Raw genomic sequence first — 24,173 nt, forward strand, 5'->3', positions numbered from 1 at the left:
GATATGGGGGACTTTTGGTATAGCATTGGAAATGTAAATGAGTTAAATACCTAATAAAAAATGGAAAAAAATAAAAAAAAAAGAAAAAAAAGAAAATGATTTAGATACAGAACTCTGAACCCACTAAGATAGGATAGATAACACAATACTCTAATTTGCCAAATATATAAGGATTGGATATCTTAAATAGCTAAATGCTTTCATAACTGTTATAATTGAATTCAATTTATATTAGCTAGAAAAAGCCTTTTATTAAACTAAAAATGGGAATTATACAGAGAATATCTTGTGTATTGTATGGATGCATCACTTGTCAATTAAAAAGCCTATGACCTATGGCTTAGGCAGAAAGCAGAGGTGGAACACCTGGGAGGAGAAAGAATTCTGGGAGAGAGCCAGAGGCAGGAGATTTGCTGAAAAGATGTGACAAGATGGACACAGGTAACCAGACATGGCAGAATGTAGGCTAGAAAAAACATGGGCTATTTTAAGTTATATCTAGTCAGAGAAGAGCCTAGCTATATGGCCAAGGTATTTAAAAATATATTTTGAGTCTGAGTCTTATTTCTGGGAGCATGGGACTGGGAAAAAGAATCAGGGCCTAATTTCAACACATGTATTTGAAACTAACTGTTGTGACAGTCTCACAGTGTTTGAGGCTTCTCTGCAGTGTGTTCTTTCACACACTTGAAGGGAACATGTACATGGAAGCTTTTTCACATTGTTTACGTGCAATAGCTATTTCTTGTGAGGCTATACCAGTACCTAGCAAATACAGAAATGGATGTGTGTGTGTGTGTGTGTGTGTGTGTGTGTGTGTGTGTGTTGTGTGTCTATGTGTGGACCTCTCTTCTCCCTGGGGACCAGTTCACAAGGACAAAGTCGATGGACAGCCCCATATGTACCCAAGGAGCTAAAGGGGTCTGCAACTCTATAGGAGGAACAACAATATGAACTAACCAGTACCCCCCAGAGCTGTGTCTCTAGTTGCACATGTAGCAGAGGATGGCCTAGTTGGCCATCAATGGGAGGAGAGGCCCTTGGTCTTGCGAAGATCATATGCCCCAGTACAGGGGAATGCCAGGGCCAAGAAGCAGGAGTGGGTGGGTTGGGGAGCAGGGTGGGGGGAGTTTATAGGGTTCTTTGGGGATAGCATTTGAAATGTAAATAAAGAAAATATCTAATAAAAATGCCTTAATAAAAAAAAGTAAAGGGGAACAGTCAAAGGTTTTACAAATACACCTCACATTGCTTACATATCTCTCTACCATGTGCTACCAGATATGTCTGAATGCCTGGCAGTCTCATATAGGCATTCCCATTTTGCTTATTTATATATGGCTTCTCATCATGATGTGCCCTTTCATGGTTTGGAAACTATGGGTTATGGGCAGTGGTTGTTTGTGTTCTTTACATTCATTTTTTGTGGTTCCTCCTCTCTCTTGACACTCATCTATTCCAGTGTGAGCTGGCTGAGTTTTGGAGGGTACATTTGGAGATGAAAAAGCCAATATCTACTCCACAATGCAGGTTTCTCATCGTTTATGCCATGTGGAATTCTCTTGTTCAGAATAAAACCTAGAGTCCGGCTCAGCATTTCTCTACACTGATTACATTCTTTCATGTTCATAATTTCTCTACCATTTGACTTTTTAGGTTTCTTCTGAGGTTTTTGTGTTTGCTACAATGTTCTGGCTTTCTCCTTTTTGACATTTTCTACCTTCTTAGTGTCCCAGGTTCACTCCTTGGCTGTTCTCTCCTGCAGCCTGCAGCATACATGGGATCTTAATGATGGAGGTGCCAGACAAGGCTCTTCCTCTTTTTGAACCTTTCTAGTCTTTGGATCCTTTGAACCTCTCTTATTTCTGAGTCACATTTTCCAACTCTCAGTATGAACACTTCCCATAATGCTCTTCTTGGTCCCTTGCTGTTTACAAGACTTATTTTTTCTGACTAATTCAACCACTGACAGGCTTAATTTTCATTTCTACTCTGCAAATTTCAAGCCTGTTTTTCTTCCCTGATGATTTTCATGTTCGTGCCCCCCCACCCCCACACACACTGTGTTCTCAAGTCTGTGTATCTGAGATCTCACGCTGCATATTTAATTGTAGAAGCTGTGTTCTCATGCTAATTGTTACCCAAAACACCTGTTTCCAATGTCCTGCACATGGGCTAAGGAAGCCTGCCCACAGTTGGCTCTGATTGGGAAATACAGTTGCCAACAGCCAATGGCTGGTCAGAGTAAAAGAGGCAGGACTTTTATATTTCCGGGACAAGGGATAAAAGGAAGAGGAAGGAGAGATTCGCCATGACAGAGATGCAGAGAGATCAGAAGTAAAGGCCCGCCGCCAACATATAAGAATCTGGGGAAGCGACCCCAAGGGCCACTTTTGGTCTAGGGAATCAAAGAGCTCTGGAGGGTGGCAAGAAGCTTGATCACCTGATGGGAGGTCTAAACAGATTAACTATTCTCTGCTACATTTAATAATCTCCTTAAGTATTTCACTAGTTCAAATGTCTTCTCTTGTTCTCCTTAGTCACAAATTTCTAGACTACCATAGATTTACTTTTAACTATGTAAAAACATATAAAATATAATTTATTTATTCTCTCTTACTATATTAATTGCAAATTATATAATCAATGAAGATAAGTATGCCTTAAATATTACTATATACTCTTAAGACCAATGCTTGATATAATCTTCTCATAAGTACACATTAAGATTTCCCTAGCTCTCTGGGCTGGAGAGATGGCTCAGCGGTTAAGAGCACTGACTGCTCTTCCAGAGGTCCTGAGTTCAAATCCCAGCAACCACACGGTGGCTCACAACCATCTGTAATGAGATCTGATGCCCTCTTTTGGTGTGTCTGAAGACAGCTACAGTGTACTTAAATATAATAAATAAATAAATAAATAAATCTTAAAAAAAATTTCCTTAGCTCTAACATACAGAATTCTCCACTAACATAAGAGAACGACACCAGCATTACTAACTTAACATTTACGTGGGGGGATTGATAGTGATGAAAATAATTTCATTTATAATTCTAAATAATACTATTGGTGTCAAACCAAACTTGATATTCCTTTATCAACTGGGCCATAAATATTTACCTTCAAGATAAAATTTGATATAAACTTCCAAACTAAAAGAAAAAGAAAACTTACGCAATTTTTAGAGATGAGGTCAAAACTATGCACATTTGTTCTTTTTAGGTACTGAATCCATGAGCCCATTTGTTGAAAGTTTAGTGAAATATGAGATGATGTCACTTTTTTTTGTTTGTGTGTTTCCCAAAGACAAAAGATCAATGAAAACTTACCTGGAATATGTTTCTTTAATGGTTCTGCATGATAGAAGTCAACAATACATTTACAAATTTGTATCCTTAATGCAGAACTTGGTATTTTCATTAACTCACCTGCGAGAAGGATAAAGGAGAGCAATGTATTAACATGTTATAAGTTTATTTTAAAATGTAAGCATATAATACTGATTATATAATAATTAAGATCTCATCAGATATTCACATTGCATCATATAATTGCATGTGTGATCTTATGTATGTTATGCATTACTTCATTTGAGAGTATATGTTGAAAGAGTTCTTGTTAGGTGTTGCTTTTAATATGAATTTTTACACAACCATGATTAAGTCCAAGAGAGAAAAGAGAAAATGAGATATGCAGTGAGTGTAAGATGTGGGAAGTTGTTGCTGGCAAACAGTATGCTGTTTGACAGTTAATCCAAAAATAGTAAGTAGAAAGTACAGTCCAGATGATAAAATATAGTAAATACAGAATCCCGGAGCACAGCGAGCTGCCAATGCCCAAGTAGTATGAACTTCAGATAGCTAGGTTACTATTTTTTTTCAGATAATTAGCAATGAGGGCTTTGTTTATGCCATTTTCACCACAAATAGGTAGATAATGATTTGCACTACAACAAACTATGCCTTCAATAGGGGAATAGAATTTTTTTGATCAATGATAGATTTATAGAACCATCATCTTACATATATTCTATTGTTGGGTGGAATGAGGTGATACAGTGCATGACAGTATATGGGAACATACATGCACATGTGACTACATAATACTTTGAGTCTATTATTATGTATTTGGTATCTCAATCATTTCAGCCTGTCATTTCCAGAAAGAACAGAATGATACTAATAACATAGATACTGAAGCCAAGTTATCCAAGATTAAATTCTGGTTTTGCTACACACTCCCTTTGGTACCTTGGTTTTTCCATCCATAAAAGAGGAATAACAGTTGCTACATTTAAGAATGCTATCGGCAGGCGTGGTGGCGCACGCCTTTAGTCCCAGCACTTGGGAGGCAGAGGCAGGCGGATTTCTGAGTTCGAGGCCAGCTTGGTCTACTAAGTGAGTTCCAGGACAGCCAGGGCTACACAGAAAAACTCTGTCTCAAAAAAAAAAAAAAAAAAACAACAAAAAACAAACAAACAAAAAAAAGAATGCTATCAAGATTTATTTCATATGAGACAAGGGCTGAGAATGCTTAGCATATCATTAAGTGCTACATGTGATGGTTACTGTTAGATCAAACATAGCTTAGTGGTCTCTCTAGACTCAGAGATTTGTGCTCCACGGTGTATTTGTTTCTTAATGGTCCACATTAGCTTTGCTCTCAATTTGCTGGCAGACTGGCAGGAAGGTATCTGGGCAGTCTTTGGCTCAAAGGCAATAATTTTATGTTCAAGTTTTCTGGGTGAGCATGAAGGACACAGGATTTCTTTTCCTCCATACCTATACTACTACTACTGAGTTCAATTTGGCTAACTCAATAATTTAAACTAGACTGCATTCACTCGTTTGAAGTTCAACAAGAATGTCCCCTCAGGAGAATCTGAAGAAAATCTGCAGGGCTCTGCAGTGACCCATGCTGTCTGGATACCTAAGGACAACCAGAGTCAGCAGAATCAGTTTTAGGATTAAACTGTTTAAGATTGGATTCTCTGAGCATAAAACAATAGAGTCCTTTTAAGTCTGGGCTTTTATTTGGGCCTCATGTAATATTAACTTCCATCAGAGTGGACATGTGTGAGGGAGCACGGGTACAGGGGTAACATACAAGGCAGGCCTCCTTCTTGCTTTAGCACCATCTCCTCCAGAAAGCTGACCCTTACTAATAATGTCAAGAATATCTCCTTATACATCATGTTGGAAGCTTCATTTGGAGTGAGAATGTCAGTTTTTTAAAAATAAAAAAATAATAACAATAACAGGCAAGAGAGCAATTAAACTAGCCAAGCAGGAAGTATGGAAACTCTCATCTGCTTCTCCATCTTTTCAGCTCCCACAAATTCAGAATATTTCTTACAGCTTCCTGATTTAGCATTTTAAAGCAGAGTACCAACTTTTGCTCTTATTTATTTCCAGAACCCTTCTCCCGAGTCAGAAATATCTACACATCATTTAGAAGAAACCCTAATACTTACATGGTAGAACCTGAAGGTTCTTAATAGTTGTCATGAACATATTTTATACTTCACATTGTGTATTTTCATTTACTTCATGTTTCCAGAAATTAAAAAGGCACTAGACAGAGAAGTATTTGCACTACATCATTGGTGTTGTAAGAAGTTAGGAGTTCACACTTTGCCCAGTGGCAAAGCAATGTACTATTACTAACAGGTGTCAGTAAGTAAAGAATAATGGGATGACAGGACATGGATTATTCTAGAATGTCTGCTAGTTTTCTAGGAGGCAACATTCTAGAATAGCAGGGCCAACAGGGACACTTAAAAATAATATTACCAACAAAATCTATTTTTTAAAAAAATATTAGCATGTCATGTTTTAAAATGTCTTCTTCCTATTTAACATTTTTTAGTATGGGGAACACTTGGAAAACAACTTAAGAGAATAGTTTTAAAAGTTTACTGATCATTTATCTATTATTTCACTTTTGTAAATAAAGACATAAACTAGTAACTATGAATTTAACATAATTTTTTTGGAAAACATATCATCATGTCCCAGAGGCTGATTATCAGAATATGTTGTTGTTTTTTTTTTTCTGTTTCATTTTCTTTCTTTCTTTTTTTAAAAATTTATTTATGGGGCTGGAGAGATGGCTCAGTGGTTAAGAGCACTGACTGCTCTTCCAGAGGTCCTGAGTTCAAATCCCAGTAACCACATGGTGGCTCACAACCACCCATAATGAGATCTGACGCCCTCTTCTGGAGTGTCTGAAGACAGCTACAGTGTACTTACATATAATAAGTAAATAAATCTTTAAATAAAAAAGTATATATGGCTCCAAACAGTCTCTTATTTTTAAAAAGGTTATTTATTTTTATTCTTTAATCCCTCTTTTATAGTCCAGACTTAATCCCCCTCCTTGTCTGCCCCCCAACTGCTCCTCATCCCATACCTCTACCCCCACCCCACTCCACAAGGCCTCCCCACTCCCTGGGGCCTTGAGAAAATGTTTTCTATGATTGCATTTCTTAGGAAATTATTTTCTTATTTCTAAAAAATGAAAAAATCTAGATACAAATGCATACCCTTTTATGACATTTTTCATATTTGATTTTATTTAGAAGTTTGGAGTGAAGAAAAATGAGATTTTGTAACTTGTGATTCATGTAAAAGAGTTGTCTATGAGCCTGCAGCCTGGGGCCGAGAACAAAGCAGAACAGACAGGGCTGTTGTTAAGACATTCCTAAGAACAGCTTGATTGTACAAGCAGGGCATCTTGTCTGGGTCAACACCACCTGGCCGGAATCTCCCCTCTGTCTACTGCCCCTTGACACTGGGTAAAGTCATACATCAACTGGTTGCTATGTGAACAAGATAAGCCCCCAGCCCTGATGCCCTTTTGCTAATCTTTTCTGTTAATGTTTAAATAAGCCAATAATGTGTCACTATGCTGAATCCCATACCCCTAAGCCCCTTACCCCATAAAAACCCCTAGCTTTCAAGCCTCGTGGCCAGCATCCGTTATCTCCTGTGTGGGATGCATGTCGGTCCGGAGCTCCGTCATTAAACGACCTCATGTAATTACAGCAAGATGGGTCCTCATGTTTCTTTGGGTGCTCTCTCACTCCCAAGACTAGAGTGGGGGTCCCCAAAAGGGGGTCTTACAGGAGCACACAGTGAACAATGTATGTGAACTCAATGGTTTCAGCAACTAAGCATAAGCTCAAATGTGAAAACATTTTTGTGCTTACTAAAAGAAGACTGCAGATACTTGGTGGGAGTTGGACATGAGATTCCATCCCTAGTTATGTAGCTGTTGGCAACTGATAGCTGCTGGCAGAGGAGACTGGTTTCTCCAACAGTGAAGGCTCCAGTGAAAGCCCACCTGCTCGAGAATATTTGACAGCACAAACTGATCTTGATGGGAACAAAAGGACAGTCAAAGTTGGATGTAGATCCAAGGAAAGTTGGATGAGGGGTGAATATGACCAAAAGATGGCATATAAACCTCTCAAAGAACTAAAGAAAGGTTAACAAACACAACTAAACTATACATCAAGTTTTTAGAAATCCGGCATAAAGGACAGAGGGGGCTTTGCTGATATGAAACACCTCAGGAGCTCTTTCCCTCAGATTGGTCCCCACCTAAGACAGTCTTAACTCACCCAGAAGTGCAAATGAATTAGCAGTATCTTCAGTGTAAGTTATTTCATCCGATACTTTCTTTTTCAAAAATGGCAAGCTTCAGTAAGAATGAAGAACAACAGAGTAATTTTAAATGGATTCCATGGTTGATACATCCCTTACAAAAGAGGAAATATTTATATTCTAAAGAATAAGGGATATTCTGTCCTAGCCTATCATATTCTTTAGTATAGAGAACCAAAACCAATAAAAATGAAACTTTTATTTCTAACTAATCAAGCAGAGATTAAACAAAATACATTGGTAAAAGTAACAAGATACAGATGATCTAAGAAAGTAACCACACATCACTCTTAATAAAATCCTTACAAATCATGCTGCTGGTGGCAAAGTCACTGTGCGCTGCAACTGGAATCAGAACTAGGAGAGCTCAGCTAAAACTTAGAAATGCCTGATGGGTTTTCCTGAAGTTCATAAAGCAGGAGTTACCAAATTAATCATCAATCTCTTTCCAAAGGCCAATGCCTCCTCCTTATTAATCGAATTAGCAACTATTCACAAAAGAACAGAATACTTTTGGAAACAATAACTAATTCAATTTTGAAAATATTATATTAGAATTGTAATTCACAGTTACTATAACCAACAGTATCTGAAATACTTATGTGTTAATCATAAAAGATCAAGCTTATGAATCCTAGGTCATTAGACTAAATTACTTCTTAAAACAAAATGTAAACCATTTGAATCTCCTGTGCTGTTTGAAGTATAACCTATTTGTATATACAACTTCCAAGTCAGGTCTTTCAACACATTTATGAAATCATTGGAAAGTGACATTGAAAATGATCATATGAGGATATAGGCACACTTTTTTCCTCGTATTGGAAAGTAGCTGCAAATAGCAACTGAAAACGACCATATGTGGGCACAGAATACACAAGTTAATTTGAATTTAAAAGTATATCAAGGCAAGCTACAAAGAGACCATTTTTAAATTTGTGTGGGGACTCATTCCTGTTCTTTTAGAATTAAATTCAAAGCAAATAATATTATCATCTAGTTAACTGATGGACAGCTAAAGATTTCAAAACTAAGACTCTAAATATCTTGCCCTATTTTTACATTTTTTTTCTACCAAAGGAGACTCCTATAGGATGAAGTATTGGGGTTGGGGGTTCAACCCAAAAAGTTATGCAGGAATTAGGAATGTGCTCCTGGCATAATGGAAAAAGCAACTAGAGATCAAAGCAGAAAATGTGATGTATTTTCAATGATTTAATCTCCAAAAAATCTTGAGAAGACAATCAAGTGAGGATTGCACCTAGTGAAAGGCTGAATATAGGTGGAAATTTGAAATGTTAAAAAAATAATAATGTAACTAATTTACAAAGGAGGGAAAGGGAAGAGCACAGCTGAAAAGCTCTGTGATGTTACACAGCGAGGCATTCTGCAGACTGAACCAGCTGGATGGAGCAGACACTGGAGGGAAGGCTGTGAGCCCAGTCCTTTAGAACCTGCACAGCTCCACACACAAAAGGACAGTTCGTAATACAGTCACATAGCAACACAAAAAACTTCTAGTCTGTTTGAAAGCACTAGAGCAATAATTTATTTCTTTGTATATAAATCCCCATTGAAAAGTAAGGCCAGACATAGGCATCTGGTAAATTATTTTTCATTATTTTACTACGATGTCAAAGAATTGATGTAAATGGCTAAAGAATTTTTATTTTACTTCTGCTAAATATAAGAGTTGGAATGTGTACACACACACACTCACACACACACTAATAGTGTCACTTTGCTATTTAACATATTAAATTGATAGGTTTAGAAGATGAAATTGTCAAAATGATTTCTTTCCAACTTTAAGAAGTCTCTTCTTCAGTGTATTGACTTGAAAGTCGCTATTTAAACATATATCTAGATTAGCCACTATGTGGCAGCAAAGAAGCATTTATATGTGTGACTGTCTACATAGACATATGTGGGGATATTTGATCTACTTGTACATAATATATGTATACACACATATATGTAGTTTCCAGAATTGGTACAGAAACTACAATAGAGGAGCATAAGGCATAATAATTTTATAACTCTTACCTGTAATTTATGTTCCCATACATATCAAACATAATTTTTCTTCCTCATTAAAATGGCAAAATCAAATGAAACATGACCTAAGAATAGACTTTTGAGTGTCAAATATTTTTAAAGAGTAAAAGGAACGCCAAACTAAAACTAAATACCTCTAAGTTTATGTAAAGATTCTCTCAAAGTAGGGCAGTCCTTTGGTTTCATTTGCTGCTTACCAATCATATGAGCGTGACTACAGATCAGAAAGTATTTTATATATACTTACAATTTCTATAGCAATCTGTAAAATTTGAAATAGTAATTGTTCAAATCCTGTCACCAACTTATATAAGTTTGCTTTTTATTATTTTGATACACTGTATCTCTAACATCTTTATAATACAAAATAAAGTATATAGTACAAAGTAAAGTTAAAGAAAAACAACTTACCCACATAATTTTATGATGTCAGATGCAGGTTCTACAAAACAGGGCTGCTTTTCAATTTTTTCTGCACACAGACTCAGAATTTTAAATATCTGTGCCAAATCTCTTAGAGGCTTTAATATTTTTGTTAGGAAATAAAGTTATCATTAATCTATAAACATATTTTTTATAAGAATTTACCCCAGAAAGTTTAAAAAATCCTATCTATCTTGTTAAGTGTGGTAAGTTTTAGTTTAATTCGTTTGAAGTCTAAAGAGGACTGTACTTTTAGCAACATTATATTTTTCATCCCTTTATATCAACCAGAACACAAACATATACAGCTTAAATCCTATTTTAATGAAGTACTTTATTTTTTCAGAAGCATTTTCTTCTAATTAGCATTAAAATTGTTTGAGATTTTTATTTCACTTAAAGCTGACATAAAAGCAAAATGTACTTCTAGAGCTTCAAATAATAACATGTTTTATTTTGCCTGTTTAAAAGACATGATTAATACAAATCTAGATATCGTTGAGTTTTGTTTGATGGCTAAGACATCATTCTTCTTATGACTGCAGGCCCCAGACTGAATCCTATTGTCTCTAGCTGTGCATCAGGAGCTTCTTGGTCAGGGAGGGGACCTCCTTCAACTCCCTCTAAACGGAAGCATCCATTCCTATAAGGAGAGGAGGCTCATGTGACTCAGGAAGTAAACCTTACAAGTCTTGGAAAGCTGACATTTACGACTAGGGAGCTGGATACAAGTTTCAAGGATGTAGCTTTGTGAGCTCTCCTTGCTATTAACAATGGAGAGTGCTGTTTAGTGATGCATCTTTCTCTGAGTCATCCATGTTCCTGTAAGTTTTGCCAATAAAGTCAATATTTTGCTAACTTAGACTTGGGTAGAACTGTTAACTTGTTTTTTTCATCTGTGCCTTATCAGAGTTAAATAGGTTCTGTTCATGTCTCCCCAGGAAAAATTACATAACATACTTGGTGTCTGAAGAGGGACAGACAGAAGCAAAGAAGAGTTGCAGTGTGTGATGAGACATGCATCTATGACTGATCAGTTTGAAGGCAGAGCTCAGGGGACAATCCCAACAGGGGTTCTTTTCTCCCTGTGGTAAGAGGTGGCGTGCCTCCTTGCTTCAGTGGTGGCTCCATACTCCAATATGGGTGACAGGGCATGCAGACAAGGTTGAGATGTCTCAAAATGGAATATCTCTGGGGAATCCCAGTTTGGTCATCTTCTTTTATGTGATATGGGAATGGGGATTCTCTTGGTGACTGGAATTCAAAGTGTGACTATGTAGACACTCTAATAACAGTTCAAAGACTAGAGACTGTATGGCAGTCCCCCAGGAGACAGTTGGCAAGCTGTGGTGACCTCTGTATGCCCACTGCTATATATAATAAGATATGTAAAAGAGGCATACATGGCTGATTAGAGGAAAGTCTTGTTTTAAGGAGGAATTACAATGGGACAGGACAGAAAACTGTCACCTTCCGTGTTAGCTTTTGATATGGTGAGTAATTCCCACCGCACTCATTCTAAGCAGCTGCAAATGACAGGATTCAACCAGGATGTATAAGTCATGATAAGGAGATGGAAGGGAAAGAGAGCTGTGCTGGAAAGCCCTTCATGGGGTCCAGAAGCCTAGAGCTTGGAAGAATCCAGCACCGAGGAGGACAAGAACCAATCAGAAGTGATCCATGATTCCCCTCAGGTCCGACCTATAATAGAGATGAAGGGAAAATCCACAACACATTGGTTTTCCTTAGGTTTAGAGAGTTGGTAGCAAGCAGCTCTACTTCTGAATGCCTTTTTAATAGGCTGGCTTTAGAAGTTGTATAACTTTACAAAGTGATGAAGTATCACTTCCCAGGAAGCTGTTATGAGACTTTTCCTAGGAGATGTACACAGATTTGTTTACTTCAGATAGGGAACTGCTAACAGATTACAGGTACAGTTCTACGTAGTCTAGCTTAACCAGTGAGTTTGTTGTGACTACTTGCACAATTACATATGAGCAGTTTCTTAACAGGAGTATAGATGACTCAAAGGCAGCTGCAGCACTGAAATGCATACTTTATCTTGAGTCATGACTCATAGAATCTGTATCCCTGGAGTTTCTCACACAGTGTGTAGGCAGCTTTCCAGTTGGAGAGTTTCCTCTTCTCGGCAGTTGTGTATCTAATATAATCTTGGAGAGTGAGTACATGAATCTTGTGAGTTTCTGCTTTCTAAACGTTCTGAGTTTTGCTTACTTCCTGAGCCTTAGGCACCTCTGTCCTTTCTCCAGGAAAGAATACGTCAATGAGAAGGAAAGCCTATGCAACCCTGCGGCCCCTCCCCCAGCTCCAGCTCCCACATTTCTTCTGCTCTCCTCTGCATTTCCCCACAAGCCTTGGAAGGGGTGATATAGATGCTTCATTAGTCTCCTTCCTCTGTGGCAGAGTATTGAGCAACTATGCCTGAGCAATAGTCAAGTCATCTCAAAAGTTTAATATTTTTATGAGTCTCAAGAACAACACCCACTGCAAAGAGAAAGTATTCCGTCCTGATTGAGACTGACAACAGTAGCCATCTATAGGTATAAATGTTTAAAAGGCAGTTTAACAAGAAGATTTCACCTGTTCAACAGGACAGTAGTAATTACATACCCTCTGAGATCTATGACCTCTTTAGACATGGGCTTCCCACTTTCCTGTCAGTTCCAGATGGGGATCCCTTCTCTGATCCTTACAAACAAACAGGTAATAAACTTACATGGCTTGTGAGTCCTTGTTACTACCACCATAGGAAGGGATCTAGTGTAATTTTTTAGTGTTTCCAGAGTAATGAAATGAACACACCCACATATATAAAGGATACAAATCCATTCTGATAGCAGTGTATCAGTTTCTTGATATAATTAAGTTGTTTTTCTTCTGAGACATCCTAAAACAAATGTTCTGTTAGTTCTTTTGTGCTATTAAGTTAGCTAAGATTTTTGAAAAATTTATTTAGTGTATAAAAAACCAAGCTCCCTGTGCCTTCTGTGAGGGCAAATCATCAGCTTGTCTGCTCCTCTGAAGACCCCATAGTCTGAAGGCCTCCAGGAGATCTGCTGCACCCAGGGCAACAGGTAAGGGACCCACCCAAATAGCCACAGCAGCTGGAACACCCCTGAGGAGCCAAATGGGCTTGAGACCCATCCCCTCCACTTGAACTCCACCTCCCTTCCCAGCAGGACAGATCATCAGCTTGTCTGCCCCTCTGAAGACCCCACAGTCTGAAGGCTTCCCAGGAGATCTGCTGTACCCAGGGCAACAGACCTCACAGTCTGAAGACCTCCCAGGAGATCAGCTCTACCCAGGGCAACAGATCCCATAGTCTGAAGGCCTCCCAGGAGATCTGCTGTACCCAGGGCAATAGAACATCAGCTTGTCTGCCCCTCTGAAGACCCCACATTCTAAAGGCCTCCCGGGAAATCTGCTACAATCAGGGCCACAGAGCTCCCAGGAGACTTGCAGCAACCAAGGGACACAAGAGGCAGGCTCCAGACAGACACACCTAGGCCAGTTGATTTACTACCAGAGATAACCAGATGCCAAGAGGCAAACACAAGACCCTAAGCAAGAGAAGCCAATATACTTTGGCACCATCAGAACCCAGTTCTCCCACCACAAAAATCTCTGAACACACTTGCAAACCAGGATGCTGACTCATGAAGATAATAGAGTCCTTTATGGAGGATATAAATACCTCAATGAAAGAAATACAAGAAAACACAGGTAAAGAGATAGAACCCCTTAAAGAGGAAACAAATAAATTCCTTAAAAAAATACAGGAAATCAAACAGGTGAAGGAATTGGACAAAACAATCTAAGACCTAAAATAGGAAGTAGAAACAATAAAGAAAACACAAATGGAGGCAACCCAGAAAATGGGAAACTTAAGGAAAGGGGTCAGGAACTAAAGATGCAAGCATCAACCACAGAATACAAGAGATAGAAGAGAGAATCTCGGGCGCAGAAGATAACTTAGAGGATATTGGCACAATGGTCAAAGACAATTTAAAACATAAAACACTAACACAAAGTGTCCAGGAAATTCAGGACACAACGAAAAGACCAAATCTAAGAATAATAGGAATTGAAGAGAGTAAAGATTCCCAGCTGAAGGACCAGAAATATCTTCAACAAAATTGTAGAAGAAAACTTTCTCAACCTAAAGAAAGATGGTCATAAATGTACAAAAAGCCTATAGAACACCAAATAGATTGAACCAAAATAGAAAAATCCTCTGGTCACATAATAATCAAAACACTAATTGTACAGAACAAAGAAAGACTATTAAAAGCTGTAAGGGAAAAAGGCCAAGCAACATATAAAAGCAGACCTATCAGAATTACACCAGACTTCTCATCAGAGGCCCTGAAAGACAGAAGAACCTGGAAAGAGCTCATGCAGACCTTCGAGAACACAAATGCCAGCCTAGGCAACTATAACTTGAAAAACTCTCAATCATCATAGGTGGGGAAACCAAAATACCCCACAACAAAACCAAATTTAAATAGTATCTATCCACCAATCCAGTCCTACAGAGGATTCTAGAAGAAAAACTCCAACACAAGGAGGGTACCTACACAAAAGAAAAAACAAGAAATTAATCATCTCACAGCAAAACCAAAAGGAGAGAATCACTTACACATAATGTCACCCACAACAACAATCAGAACAGGAACTAACAATCATATGTCTTTAATATTTCTCAATATCAATGAACTCAATTCTTACAATAAAAAGATATAAGCTAACAGACTTGATAAGCAAGCAGGATCCAACATTTTTCTGCATACAAAAAACACACTTCAATGAAAAAACAGATATTACCTAGAGTAAAAGGCAGGAAAACGTCTTCAAAGCACATGATCCCAAGAAACAAGCCATTCCAATATCCAATAAAATAGACTTTCAACAAAAGTTATCAAGAGAGATGGGGAAGGACACTTCATATTCATAAAAGGAAATATCCATCAAGAGAAAGTCTCAATTCTGAACATCTATGCCCAAAATGCAAGGGCATTCACATTCATAAAAGAAACTTTACTCGCACTGGTGAGATGTCTCAGCAGGTAAGGGCACTGACTGCTCTTCTGAAAGCCCTGAATTCAAATCCCAGAAACCACATGGTGGCTCACAACCACCCATAATGAGATCTGACACCCTCTTGTGGTATGTCTGAAGTCAGCTTCAGTGTACTTATGTATAATAAATAAATAAATCTTTGGGCCGGAATGAGCAGGAACTGAATGAGTGGAGTTGACCAGAGCGAGCAAGGCCAGCGGGAGTAAGCAGAGGCCCTAAAAATTCAATTCCCAACAACCACATGAAGGCCTACAACCATCTTTGCAGCTACAGTGTACTCACATACATAAAATAAGTAAATAAATAAATCTTTTTTTTTTTAAAAAAACTTTACTAAAACTCAAAACACATACCAAACCACACAAAATAATAGTGGGAGACTTCAATAGCCAACTCTCATCAATGGACAGGTCATTGAAACAGAAACTAAATAGAGACACAATGAAACTAATACAGATTGTGAACCAAATGGATTTAACAGATATATACAGGCCATTTCACCCTAAAACTGAAGAATATACCTTATCAGCACCTTTTGGTACCTTCTCCAAAATTGACTATATAATTGGTCACAAAACAAGACTCAACCCATACAAGAAAATTAAAATAATCCCATGCATCCTATCAGATCACCACAAAGGACTGGCTTAACCAAAAAACAAACAAACAAACAAAAAAAAAACAAAAAACAAAACAAAACAACAAAAAAGCCAAAACAAACAAACAAACAAAACCCCAGAAAACAGAAAACCCACATACCCACAGAAACACTGAACAGTGCTCTACTCAATGATAACTTTGTCAGGAAAGAAATAAAGACAAAAATTAAAGACTTCCTGGAATTAAGTGAAAATAATGACACAGCATACCCAAACTTATGGGACACCACGAAAGCAGTGCTAAGAGGAAAATTCATAGCACTAAGTGCTTTGATAAAAAAACAAGAGAAATTTTACACTCGCAACTTTTAACAGTATACCTGAAAGCTCTAGAACAGAAAGGGGCAAACACACTCAAGAGGAGTAGAAGGCAGGAAATTGTCAAACTCAGGACCAAAATCAACCAAACAGAAACAAAGAGAACAATACAAAGAATCAACAAAACCAAAAGCTGGTTCTTTGAGAAAACCAACAAGATAGATAAACCCCTAGCTAAACTAACTAAAGGGCACAGAGAAAGTATCCAAATTATAAAAATCAGAAATGAAAAGGAAGACATAACAACAGAAACTGTGGACTTAAAAATTAAAAATTTAAATTTTAAAATTTAAAAATCATCAGATCCTACTACAAAAGCCTATACTCAACAAAACTGGAAAATCTTGATAAAATGGGTGATTTTCTAGAGAGATACTATGTACCAGAGTAAAATAAAGAGCAGGTAAACTATCTAAACAGGAGCATATCCCCTAAGGAAATAGAAGTCATCAAAAACCTCCCCCACACCCCACCAAAAAAAGCTTTAGAGTGGAATTTTACCAGACCTCCAAAGAAGTGCTAATACCAACATTCCTCAAACTGTTCCATAAAATAGAAACCGAAGGAAGACTACCTAATTCATTATAGGAAGCCACAGTTACTCCGATACCTAACCACACAAAGACCCAACAAAGAAAGAGAACTTCAGACCAATTTCACTTATGACTATCAATGCAAAAATATCCAAGATACAATTTGCAAAACACATGAAACTCAAGAAGAAGGAAGACCAAAGTGTGGATACTTTGCTCCTTCTTAGAATGGAGAACAAAATACCCATGGAAGGAGTTAGAGACAAAGTTTGGAGCTAAGACGGAAGGAATAACCATCCAGAGACTGCCCCACCTGGGGATCCATTCCATATACAACCACCAAACCCAGACACTATTGCATATGCCAGAAAGATTTTGCTGACAGGACCCTGATATAGCTGTCTCTTGTGAGGCTATGCCAGTGCCTGGCAAATACAGAAGTGGATGCTCACGTCATCTATTAGGCTACTAATGAAAGAGCTAGAGAAAGTACCCAAGGAGCTAAAGGGGTCTGCAACCCTAGAGGAGGAAGAACAATATGAACTAACCAGTACCCCCCAAAGCTGTGTCTCTAGTTGCATATGTAGCAGAGGATGGCCTAGTTGGCCATCAATGGGAGGAGAGGTCCTTGGTCTCGGGAAGATCATATGCCCCAGTACAGGGGAATGCCAGGGCCAGGAAGCAGGAGTGGGTGGGTTGGGAAGCAGGGCGGGGGAGGGTATAGGGGGCTTTGGGAATAGCATTTGAAATGTAAATGAAGAAAATATCTAATAAAAAAATTTTTTAAATACTCAACAAAATTCTAGCAAATCGAATCCAAAAACATATCAGAACCATCATTTACCATGATCAAGTAGGTTTCATCCCAGGGATGCAAGGTTGGTTCAATATATGAAGATCCATTAATGTAATCTATTAATGTAATCCATTATATACACAAACTCAAAGGTGAAAAATTCCATGACCATATCATTAGCTGCTGAAAAAGTATTTGACAAAATGCAACACCCCTTCACATTAAAAGTATTGGAGAACCTAGGAATTCAAGGCCCATACCTAAACATAATGAAAGCTATATACAGCAAACCAACAGCCAATATCAAATTAAATTGAGAGATGCATGAAACATTCCCACCAAATTCAAGGCTAAGACAAGGCTGGCCACTCTCCCAGTATCTATTCAATATAGTACTCAAAGTTCTAGGTAGAGCAATAAGACAACAAAAGGAGATCAGGGGGATACAAAGTGTCAAAGAAGAAGTCAAGATATCACTGTTTTCAGATATGATATTATATATAAGGGACCTCAAAACTTCTACCAGAGAACTTCTGATAAACAACTTGAGCAAAGTGGCTGGACATAAAACTAACTCAAACAAGTCAGTAGCCTTCCTTTATAAAGTGATAAATGGGCTGGGAAAGAAAACTGGGAAACATCACCCTTCATAATAGTCTCAAATAATGTAAAATATCTTGAGGTAACTCTACCAAACAAATGAAAGATCTGTAAAATAAGAACTTCAAGTTTCTCAAGAAAGAAATCAAAGAAGACCTCAGAAAATGGAGACATCTTCCATGCTCATGGATTGGTAAGAGTAACATAGTAAAAATAGCCATCCTGTCAAAAGCAATCTACAGGTTCAAGACAATCCCCCATCAAAATTCCAACACAATTCTTCAAAGACATGGAAAGAGGAATTCTCAATTTCATCTGGAAAAACAAAAAAACAAGAATAGTGAAAACATTTCTTAACAATAAAAGAATTTCTGGGAGAAATCACCATCTCTGACCTCAAGCTATACTACAGAGCAATAGTGATTAAAAAATAAACAAACTGCCTGATATTGGTATAGAGACAGACAGGTTGATCAACAGAATAAAATTAAAGACCCAAAAATAAAACCATATATTTATGAACACTTGATTTTTTTACAAAGGACCCAAAAATATACAATGGAATAAAGAAAGCATCTTCAATAAATGATGTTGGCCTAACTGACAGTCAGTATATGGAAAAATGAAAAAACATTCATATTTGTCCCCTTGTACATAAACCAGATACACTTGAAAATAATAGAAGAGAAAGTAGGAAAGGGCCTCCAGCTCACTGGGATGAAGGGTGAGTGGATATTTCTTAAATAGAACTCCAGTGGCTCAGGCTCTAAGATCAAAAATTGATAAACAGGACCCTATGAAACTGGAAAGCTTCTGTAAGGCAAAAGATATAGTCAATGAGACAAAATGGCAACGTAAAGATTAGGGAGAAAAAAAAAAAAACCTTACTAAACCCACATCCGACAGAGGGTTAATATCCGAAATATACCCAATCAAAAAATGGGGTATAGACCTAAACAAAGGAATCTCGAATGGCTGAGAAGTACTTAAAGAAATGTTTACAGTCCTTAGTGATCAAGGAAATGCAAATCAAAATGACCCTGAGATTCCACCTCACACCAGTCAGAATGGCTATGATCAAAAACTCAGGTGACAGTAAATGCTGGAGAAAGAGGAACACTCCTCCATTAATGGTGAGATTGCAAGCTGGTACAACCACTCTGGAAATTAGTCTGGCAGTTCCTCAGAAAACTGGAAATAGATCTACCTGAAGGCCCAGCTATACCACTCTTGGGCATATACCCAAATTGTGCCCCACTATACCACAGGGGCACATGCTCCACTATATTCATAGTGGCCTTATCTATGATAGCTAGAATAAATGTCTCAGAGTGGAAAAATAGATACAGAAAATGTGGTTTCTATACAATGGAATACTATTCAGCTATTAAGAATGTAGACATCATACGTTTTGCAGACAAATGGATGGAACTAGAAAATATCATCCTGAGTGAGGTAACTCAGACTCAAGAGGACATGTATGGTATATATTCACTAATAAGTGGATAATAGCCAAAAAAAAGTACAGAATACAATCCACAGAACTCAAGAAGGTTAGCAAGCAGAAGGGGCCAAGTGAGGAGACAGAGGGAGGGAGGGACCTAAGTGGGAGAGAAGAGGGGGAGGGGAAAAGGGGAATATGATCAGGAATCTTAGGGGACACAGAAGAAAAGCCCTGAGGGCCAGCAGAATGAATGGAAATATGCAACCTGGAGGGTGGGGATCCCTCTACCAAGTACTAGAGAGCTGGGAGGTGAGAGTCCTTCAGGACTCAAAGGGAGGGACCTTAGATGATGAAATGCCCAACAGTGGGGAGAGAGAACTTGTAGAGTCCATCTCCAGTAGAAAGGCAGTCATCAAGTGGAGAGATGGTGTTGCCATCACACAGTCAAAAACTCTGACCCACAATTGTTACTGTCTGAAAGAACAGCAGGGACCAAAATGGAGAAGAGACTGAGGGAAAGGAGGTTCAGTGACCAGCCCAATTTGGGACCCATTTTATTTTTAATTTTTAATGCAGATACATTTACAATTTAAACATTTAAAATTCACAAAAACCAGTTATCAAAAGATAAATTATTCTTGGCGATTTTTATCTCTCTTCTCTATAAAGAAGTAGCGCCTAAGACTGTTAAAACAATAGCTGAATGTGTGTATTTACTAAGCATAGGATTTTGCTTTGCTTTTGAGGCTTTCTTTGAGTTGACTGCCTTTCTATTTATTAAAAATGTACATCATCTTTGAAAATGACTATGTGTGGTTTCACATTAGCTATCTCTGAGGCTGTTATCAATACTTGGGTAACATCAGGAAGGTGCAGTGTATGACCATGTGTGTATACACAGTTATCTTTTCCCACTAGAGTTCTGAGTCTTCCTAAATAAGAAGTGTTACTTTGTTTGTATTCTCATCATTTTTATTAGGACAAATCATCTATGTATGTGTAGAAATCTGTTTACATGTCCTGACTCAGATTATAAATTTTATATTAGTCCTCTTGCTATCATGTCTCTTCGCCAGTCCTATTTGACAAGAATTATTTACAAGATAGATCCCTCTTTCTCTAGTCTTCAAATATTAACCTAGGATAGAGAGTCCTTCCTCTACTCTTGCAGATCTTTGATTAGAGCCAACATGGATGGGTTGGACTGTCTTATGAAAACAAATTGGTCCTCATAATTCAAATTCTTTGAATATAGAACGTACAGTGTAGGAAAAGTTTTCAACTTTCAAAGAGGAATAAACAACAAATGCACCAGAGGGCGTGCCTATTACTGCTCAGGGAAAGACAGTTTTCTACGTGATGCAGCAAGAATGTCTCAAAGGTTACTCACCTTATCCTCCTCTTCAAGGACTTTGATGATACGATTAAGGTCCATAGGCTTGAAAATACCCTGAAAACACAGAGCTCTTATTATTCCACAGCATGAGAATGAAGAGATTAAATCAAGCACACAGGACCACACCCACCTTCCTGACCCTCCCACAACCTCACACACATGTTCTTTGGAAATTTCATAGATGTATACAATGCATCTTAATCGTATCTGCACCCACTCCCTCTCTCTACCTTTATTCCACCCCCCTTCTCCCCACTGTATCTTCCTTCCTGCTTCCAGGTCTTCTATTTTTCTATAACATACTGAGTCAAATGAAAGCCACCCATATGTACACAACTATGAGGTTATCAAATCCGTCACTGGCAACCTGCCACTGTCCACTCTCTGTGACTCTCAGTCCCATAGCAGCTATTGATTTTCAAAAGCTCCTCAGGCATGACTGGGGCCTTGGAAACCATCCCAATTGTTCAATATAACTATTAAATTGATATTTTAACCATTAACAAATAGTTTGGTAAACAGAGTTTTGCCTTTGGAGATACAGAGTTTTAACTGTGTCTGCCTGCTGTGGTTACTTCAGCTTTCTCTTTTCCTGTTTTTTTTTTTCTTTCTTTCAGATTTTATGCATGAAGGGATAGCTACAGACAAACAGGGTAGCCTTTTGTGTTATAATTTCTGAAATAACTGTCTCCAAGAGGCATCATAGATGGAAGCATGCAACAACCCACAGCCAAACATCAGGTGGAGCTTGGGAAGTCTTGTGGAAGAGTGGGGGATAGAACTGAGCAAGTCAGAGGGGTCAAGGACACCACAAGATTTAGAGTCAACTCACCTGGAACCACGGGGGCAGGGGGGGGGATCACAGAGGCTGAACTACCAACCAAAGAGCATGCAGGGGGTGGACCTAGGCCCCCTACACATTTGTAGCAAATATGCAGCTTGGTCTTCATGTGGGTCCTCCAACAACTGGAGTGGGGGTTGTCTCTGATTCTGTTGCCTGCCATTGGATCTCCTTCCCCCACCTGGACTGCCTGGTTGGGCCTCAGTGGGAGAGGAAGTGCTTAGTCCTGCTGGAACTGGGTGTCCTCGGGTGGGGTGGTATCCAAGGGGACTTCCCCTTCTTTGAGGAGAACAGGAAGTAGTAATAGGGGAGGGATTGGTAAGGGTGGGACTTGGAGGGGTATTGCAGTCAGGATGTAAAGTGAATAAATAACGAGATGGAAAAGAAACAGACACCCAGGGGACATTAAATCAGCAAGTTCTATAGTACAGAGTAAGATGACAATGTTAAAGAAAATTAAATGGTTATAAAGTACTGGCTTGTTTGAGAAGACTAATTTGGCACCAGTAGTCAGTGAAGGGCTGACTCACAGAGAGGGCACCATTTCAACAAAATGTTAGAGGGGATGAGAGAACAACCAGGGAATAAAGCAAGGACAATGAATGTCTCTGCAGTGGGCACAGAGCGTGCAAAGGCCTAGGGGCTGGAGCAATTGGCAAACTTGAGAAGCCAGAAGGTCAAAGTGACTGGGCCTAGCTTATAAAGATCTTCATAACCTAGGACTTAAGTTTCCACTCTGAACCCAGAGTCAAGGGGCTCGGGAAAGGCACGTAACTGTATTTCCGTCCATAAGGAAGACATAATCGAATGGAAAGCATCTAAAATGATGCAATGAGTAACATAAAATAACCTATAATTAGGTATGAAGTGGCATGATTCAAAGCTAAAACTATTCCTGCAGGGATAGATAAATAAGGATGAAAATAAACAGGAAGTGCATCCGGTCTGAGGAGACTCAGTCCCTGAAGATAGGCTGAGACTAGAGAAGTGTACAAGAAGAGAAGTGGCCATGCATTCTAACTATGTAATATCACCTCCTATTTGTTTGGTATTGTGCTGGGTATTACACTAAAAATGCAGCAGAAAAAAGACTAATACGATTCTGTCCTCATGGAGATGAAGTTAAGCAGGGCATCAGATCCAGATGGGAAAACAGAACGGAAGCATCCAGGACGAGCATTGAGCTTAGACGGCACCAGCTCAGGGCTGCTGGTGCTTTAGTGCGACTTGAGGGAGCACTTTAAGGTCTCCTGTTGGTGATTATAGCAGATTAGATGTGCAGTAGGGCCCAGATATGCCCAGTGGTCCCAAAGTTTTCCTAGAAGACTGTAATGGTCATGTAGGGATGGGGAACACTTACCAATTATAGGCTGCTTTCATAGGATAGGAAAAAAGCTAGAGATGTTAAGTCAGTTTAAAGGCAATCTTGGCACACGACTTTAATCCCAGCACTCGGGAGGCAGAGGCAGGTGGATTTCTGAGTTCGAGGCCAGCCTGGTCTACAAAGTGAGCTCCAGGACAGCCAGGGCTACACAGAGAAACCCTGTCTCGAATAAAAAAAAAAAAGGCAATCTTATTAGATATGGGGAGCAACAGTATCCTGAATGAAACTGAACATATTCTAGGGAAGGGGGAAGCATAACAAAGAGTGAAATGGTGTCTAAAGACAATAGATTTGGCAGAGAACAGATATAACCCAATACACAGGCCAAAAGGGCTGAGAGCCTGGGTCTGATGGCATCTGTGGTCAGCAAAGATGAAAGGAGAGCAAGCAGGTCTTTGGGAGTCCCACTTGGAGCCTCTTACTTTTTTTTTTTTTTTTAAACAACATAACACTACCTGATCTAGCTGGGGGAGGGCTGGGATTTTGTTTCCTTGCTATTGTTCTATAATCTGAAACACAGGAAACTATTGCTGTCAACCTTTCCAGGAATTAGTTTTGAAACTAATTTGTTTATGTCATCCTCCTGCTATCATCCACTAAGAGTTGCTACTCAGCTTGGGAAACGGGTCTCCCCACTAGTAGCAGCAGCATTCCCTGAACATTTGAGGAAATGAGAACATGAAACTCCACCCCTGAGCTGCAGATCCACACTTTTGTACGATCCCTGGGCTCTTTACACACACAGTGGGTTTGGGAAGCTCTGCTCTAAAGAGGCTTGGAGTTCTTTAGAATAATGGAGGTTGCTAGAACCAGATCTGAAACAGACCGAGCGTAATCAATTAAATGCTCATGATTTCCACTGGTTCAATAAAACTGCATTGCTACATGGATCCACTTTCTTAGAAAATAAGGACTTCACCTCTAGTGCCTAATGTCCCTATCTTCTTGAACAGG

General features: G+C 38.7%; 1 protein-coding gene across 3 annotated transcripts in view; it reads right to left on the reverse strand.

The window, feature by feature from the left end:
* Nucleotides 1-24,173, reverse strand: part of Cfap69 (cilia and flagella associated protein 69) — an 84,955-nt gene that overhangs the window by 57,522 nt on the left and 3,260 nt on the right. For 2 of the 3 annotated variants that reach the window (XM_006503560.4, NM_172447.2), the window contains exons 2-6: nucleotides 20,989-21,048; nucleotides 12,991-13,056; nucleotides 10,137-10,246; nucleotides 7,625-7,701; nucleotides 3,330-3,428 (exon numbers count right to left, since the gene is read on the reverse strand). In XM_006503560.4, the coding sequence (XP_006503623.1) occupies nucleotides 3,330-3,428; nucleotides 7,625-7,701; nucleotides 10,137-10,246; nucleotides 12,991-13,056; nucleotides 20,989-21,033 (397 nt within the window). In that variant the 5' untranslated portion in view covers nucleotides 21,034-21,048. Of the gene's footprint in view, nucleotides 1-3,329; nucleotides 3,429-7,624; nucleotides 7,762-10,136; nucleotides 10,247-12,990; nucleotides 13,057-20,988; nucleotides 21,049-24,173 lie in introns of those variants that run through there. The other variant, XM_011240666.1, reaches the window with a different exon arrangement.

This window comes from Mus musculus, chromosome 5, assembly GCF_000001635.26.
Source record: "Mus musculus strain C57BL/6J chromosome 5, GRCm38.p6 C57BL/6J".
Lineage (NCBI taxonomy): Eukaryota > Metazoa > Chordata > Mammalia > Rodentia > Muridae > Mus > Mus musculus.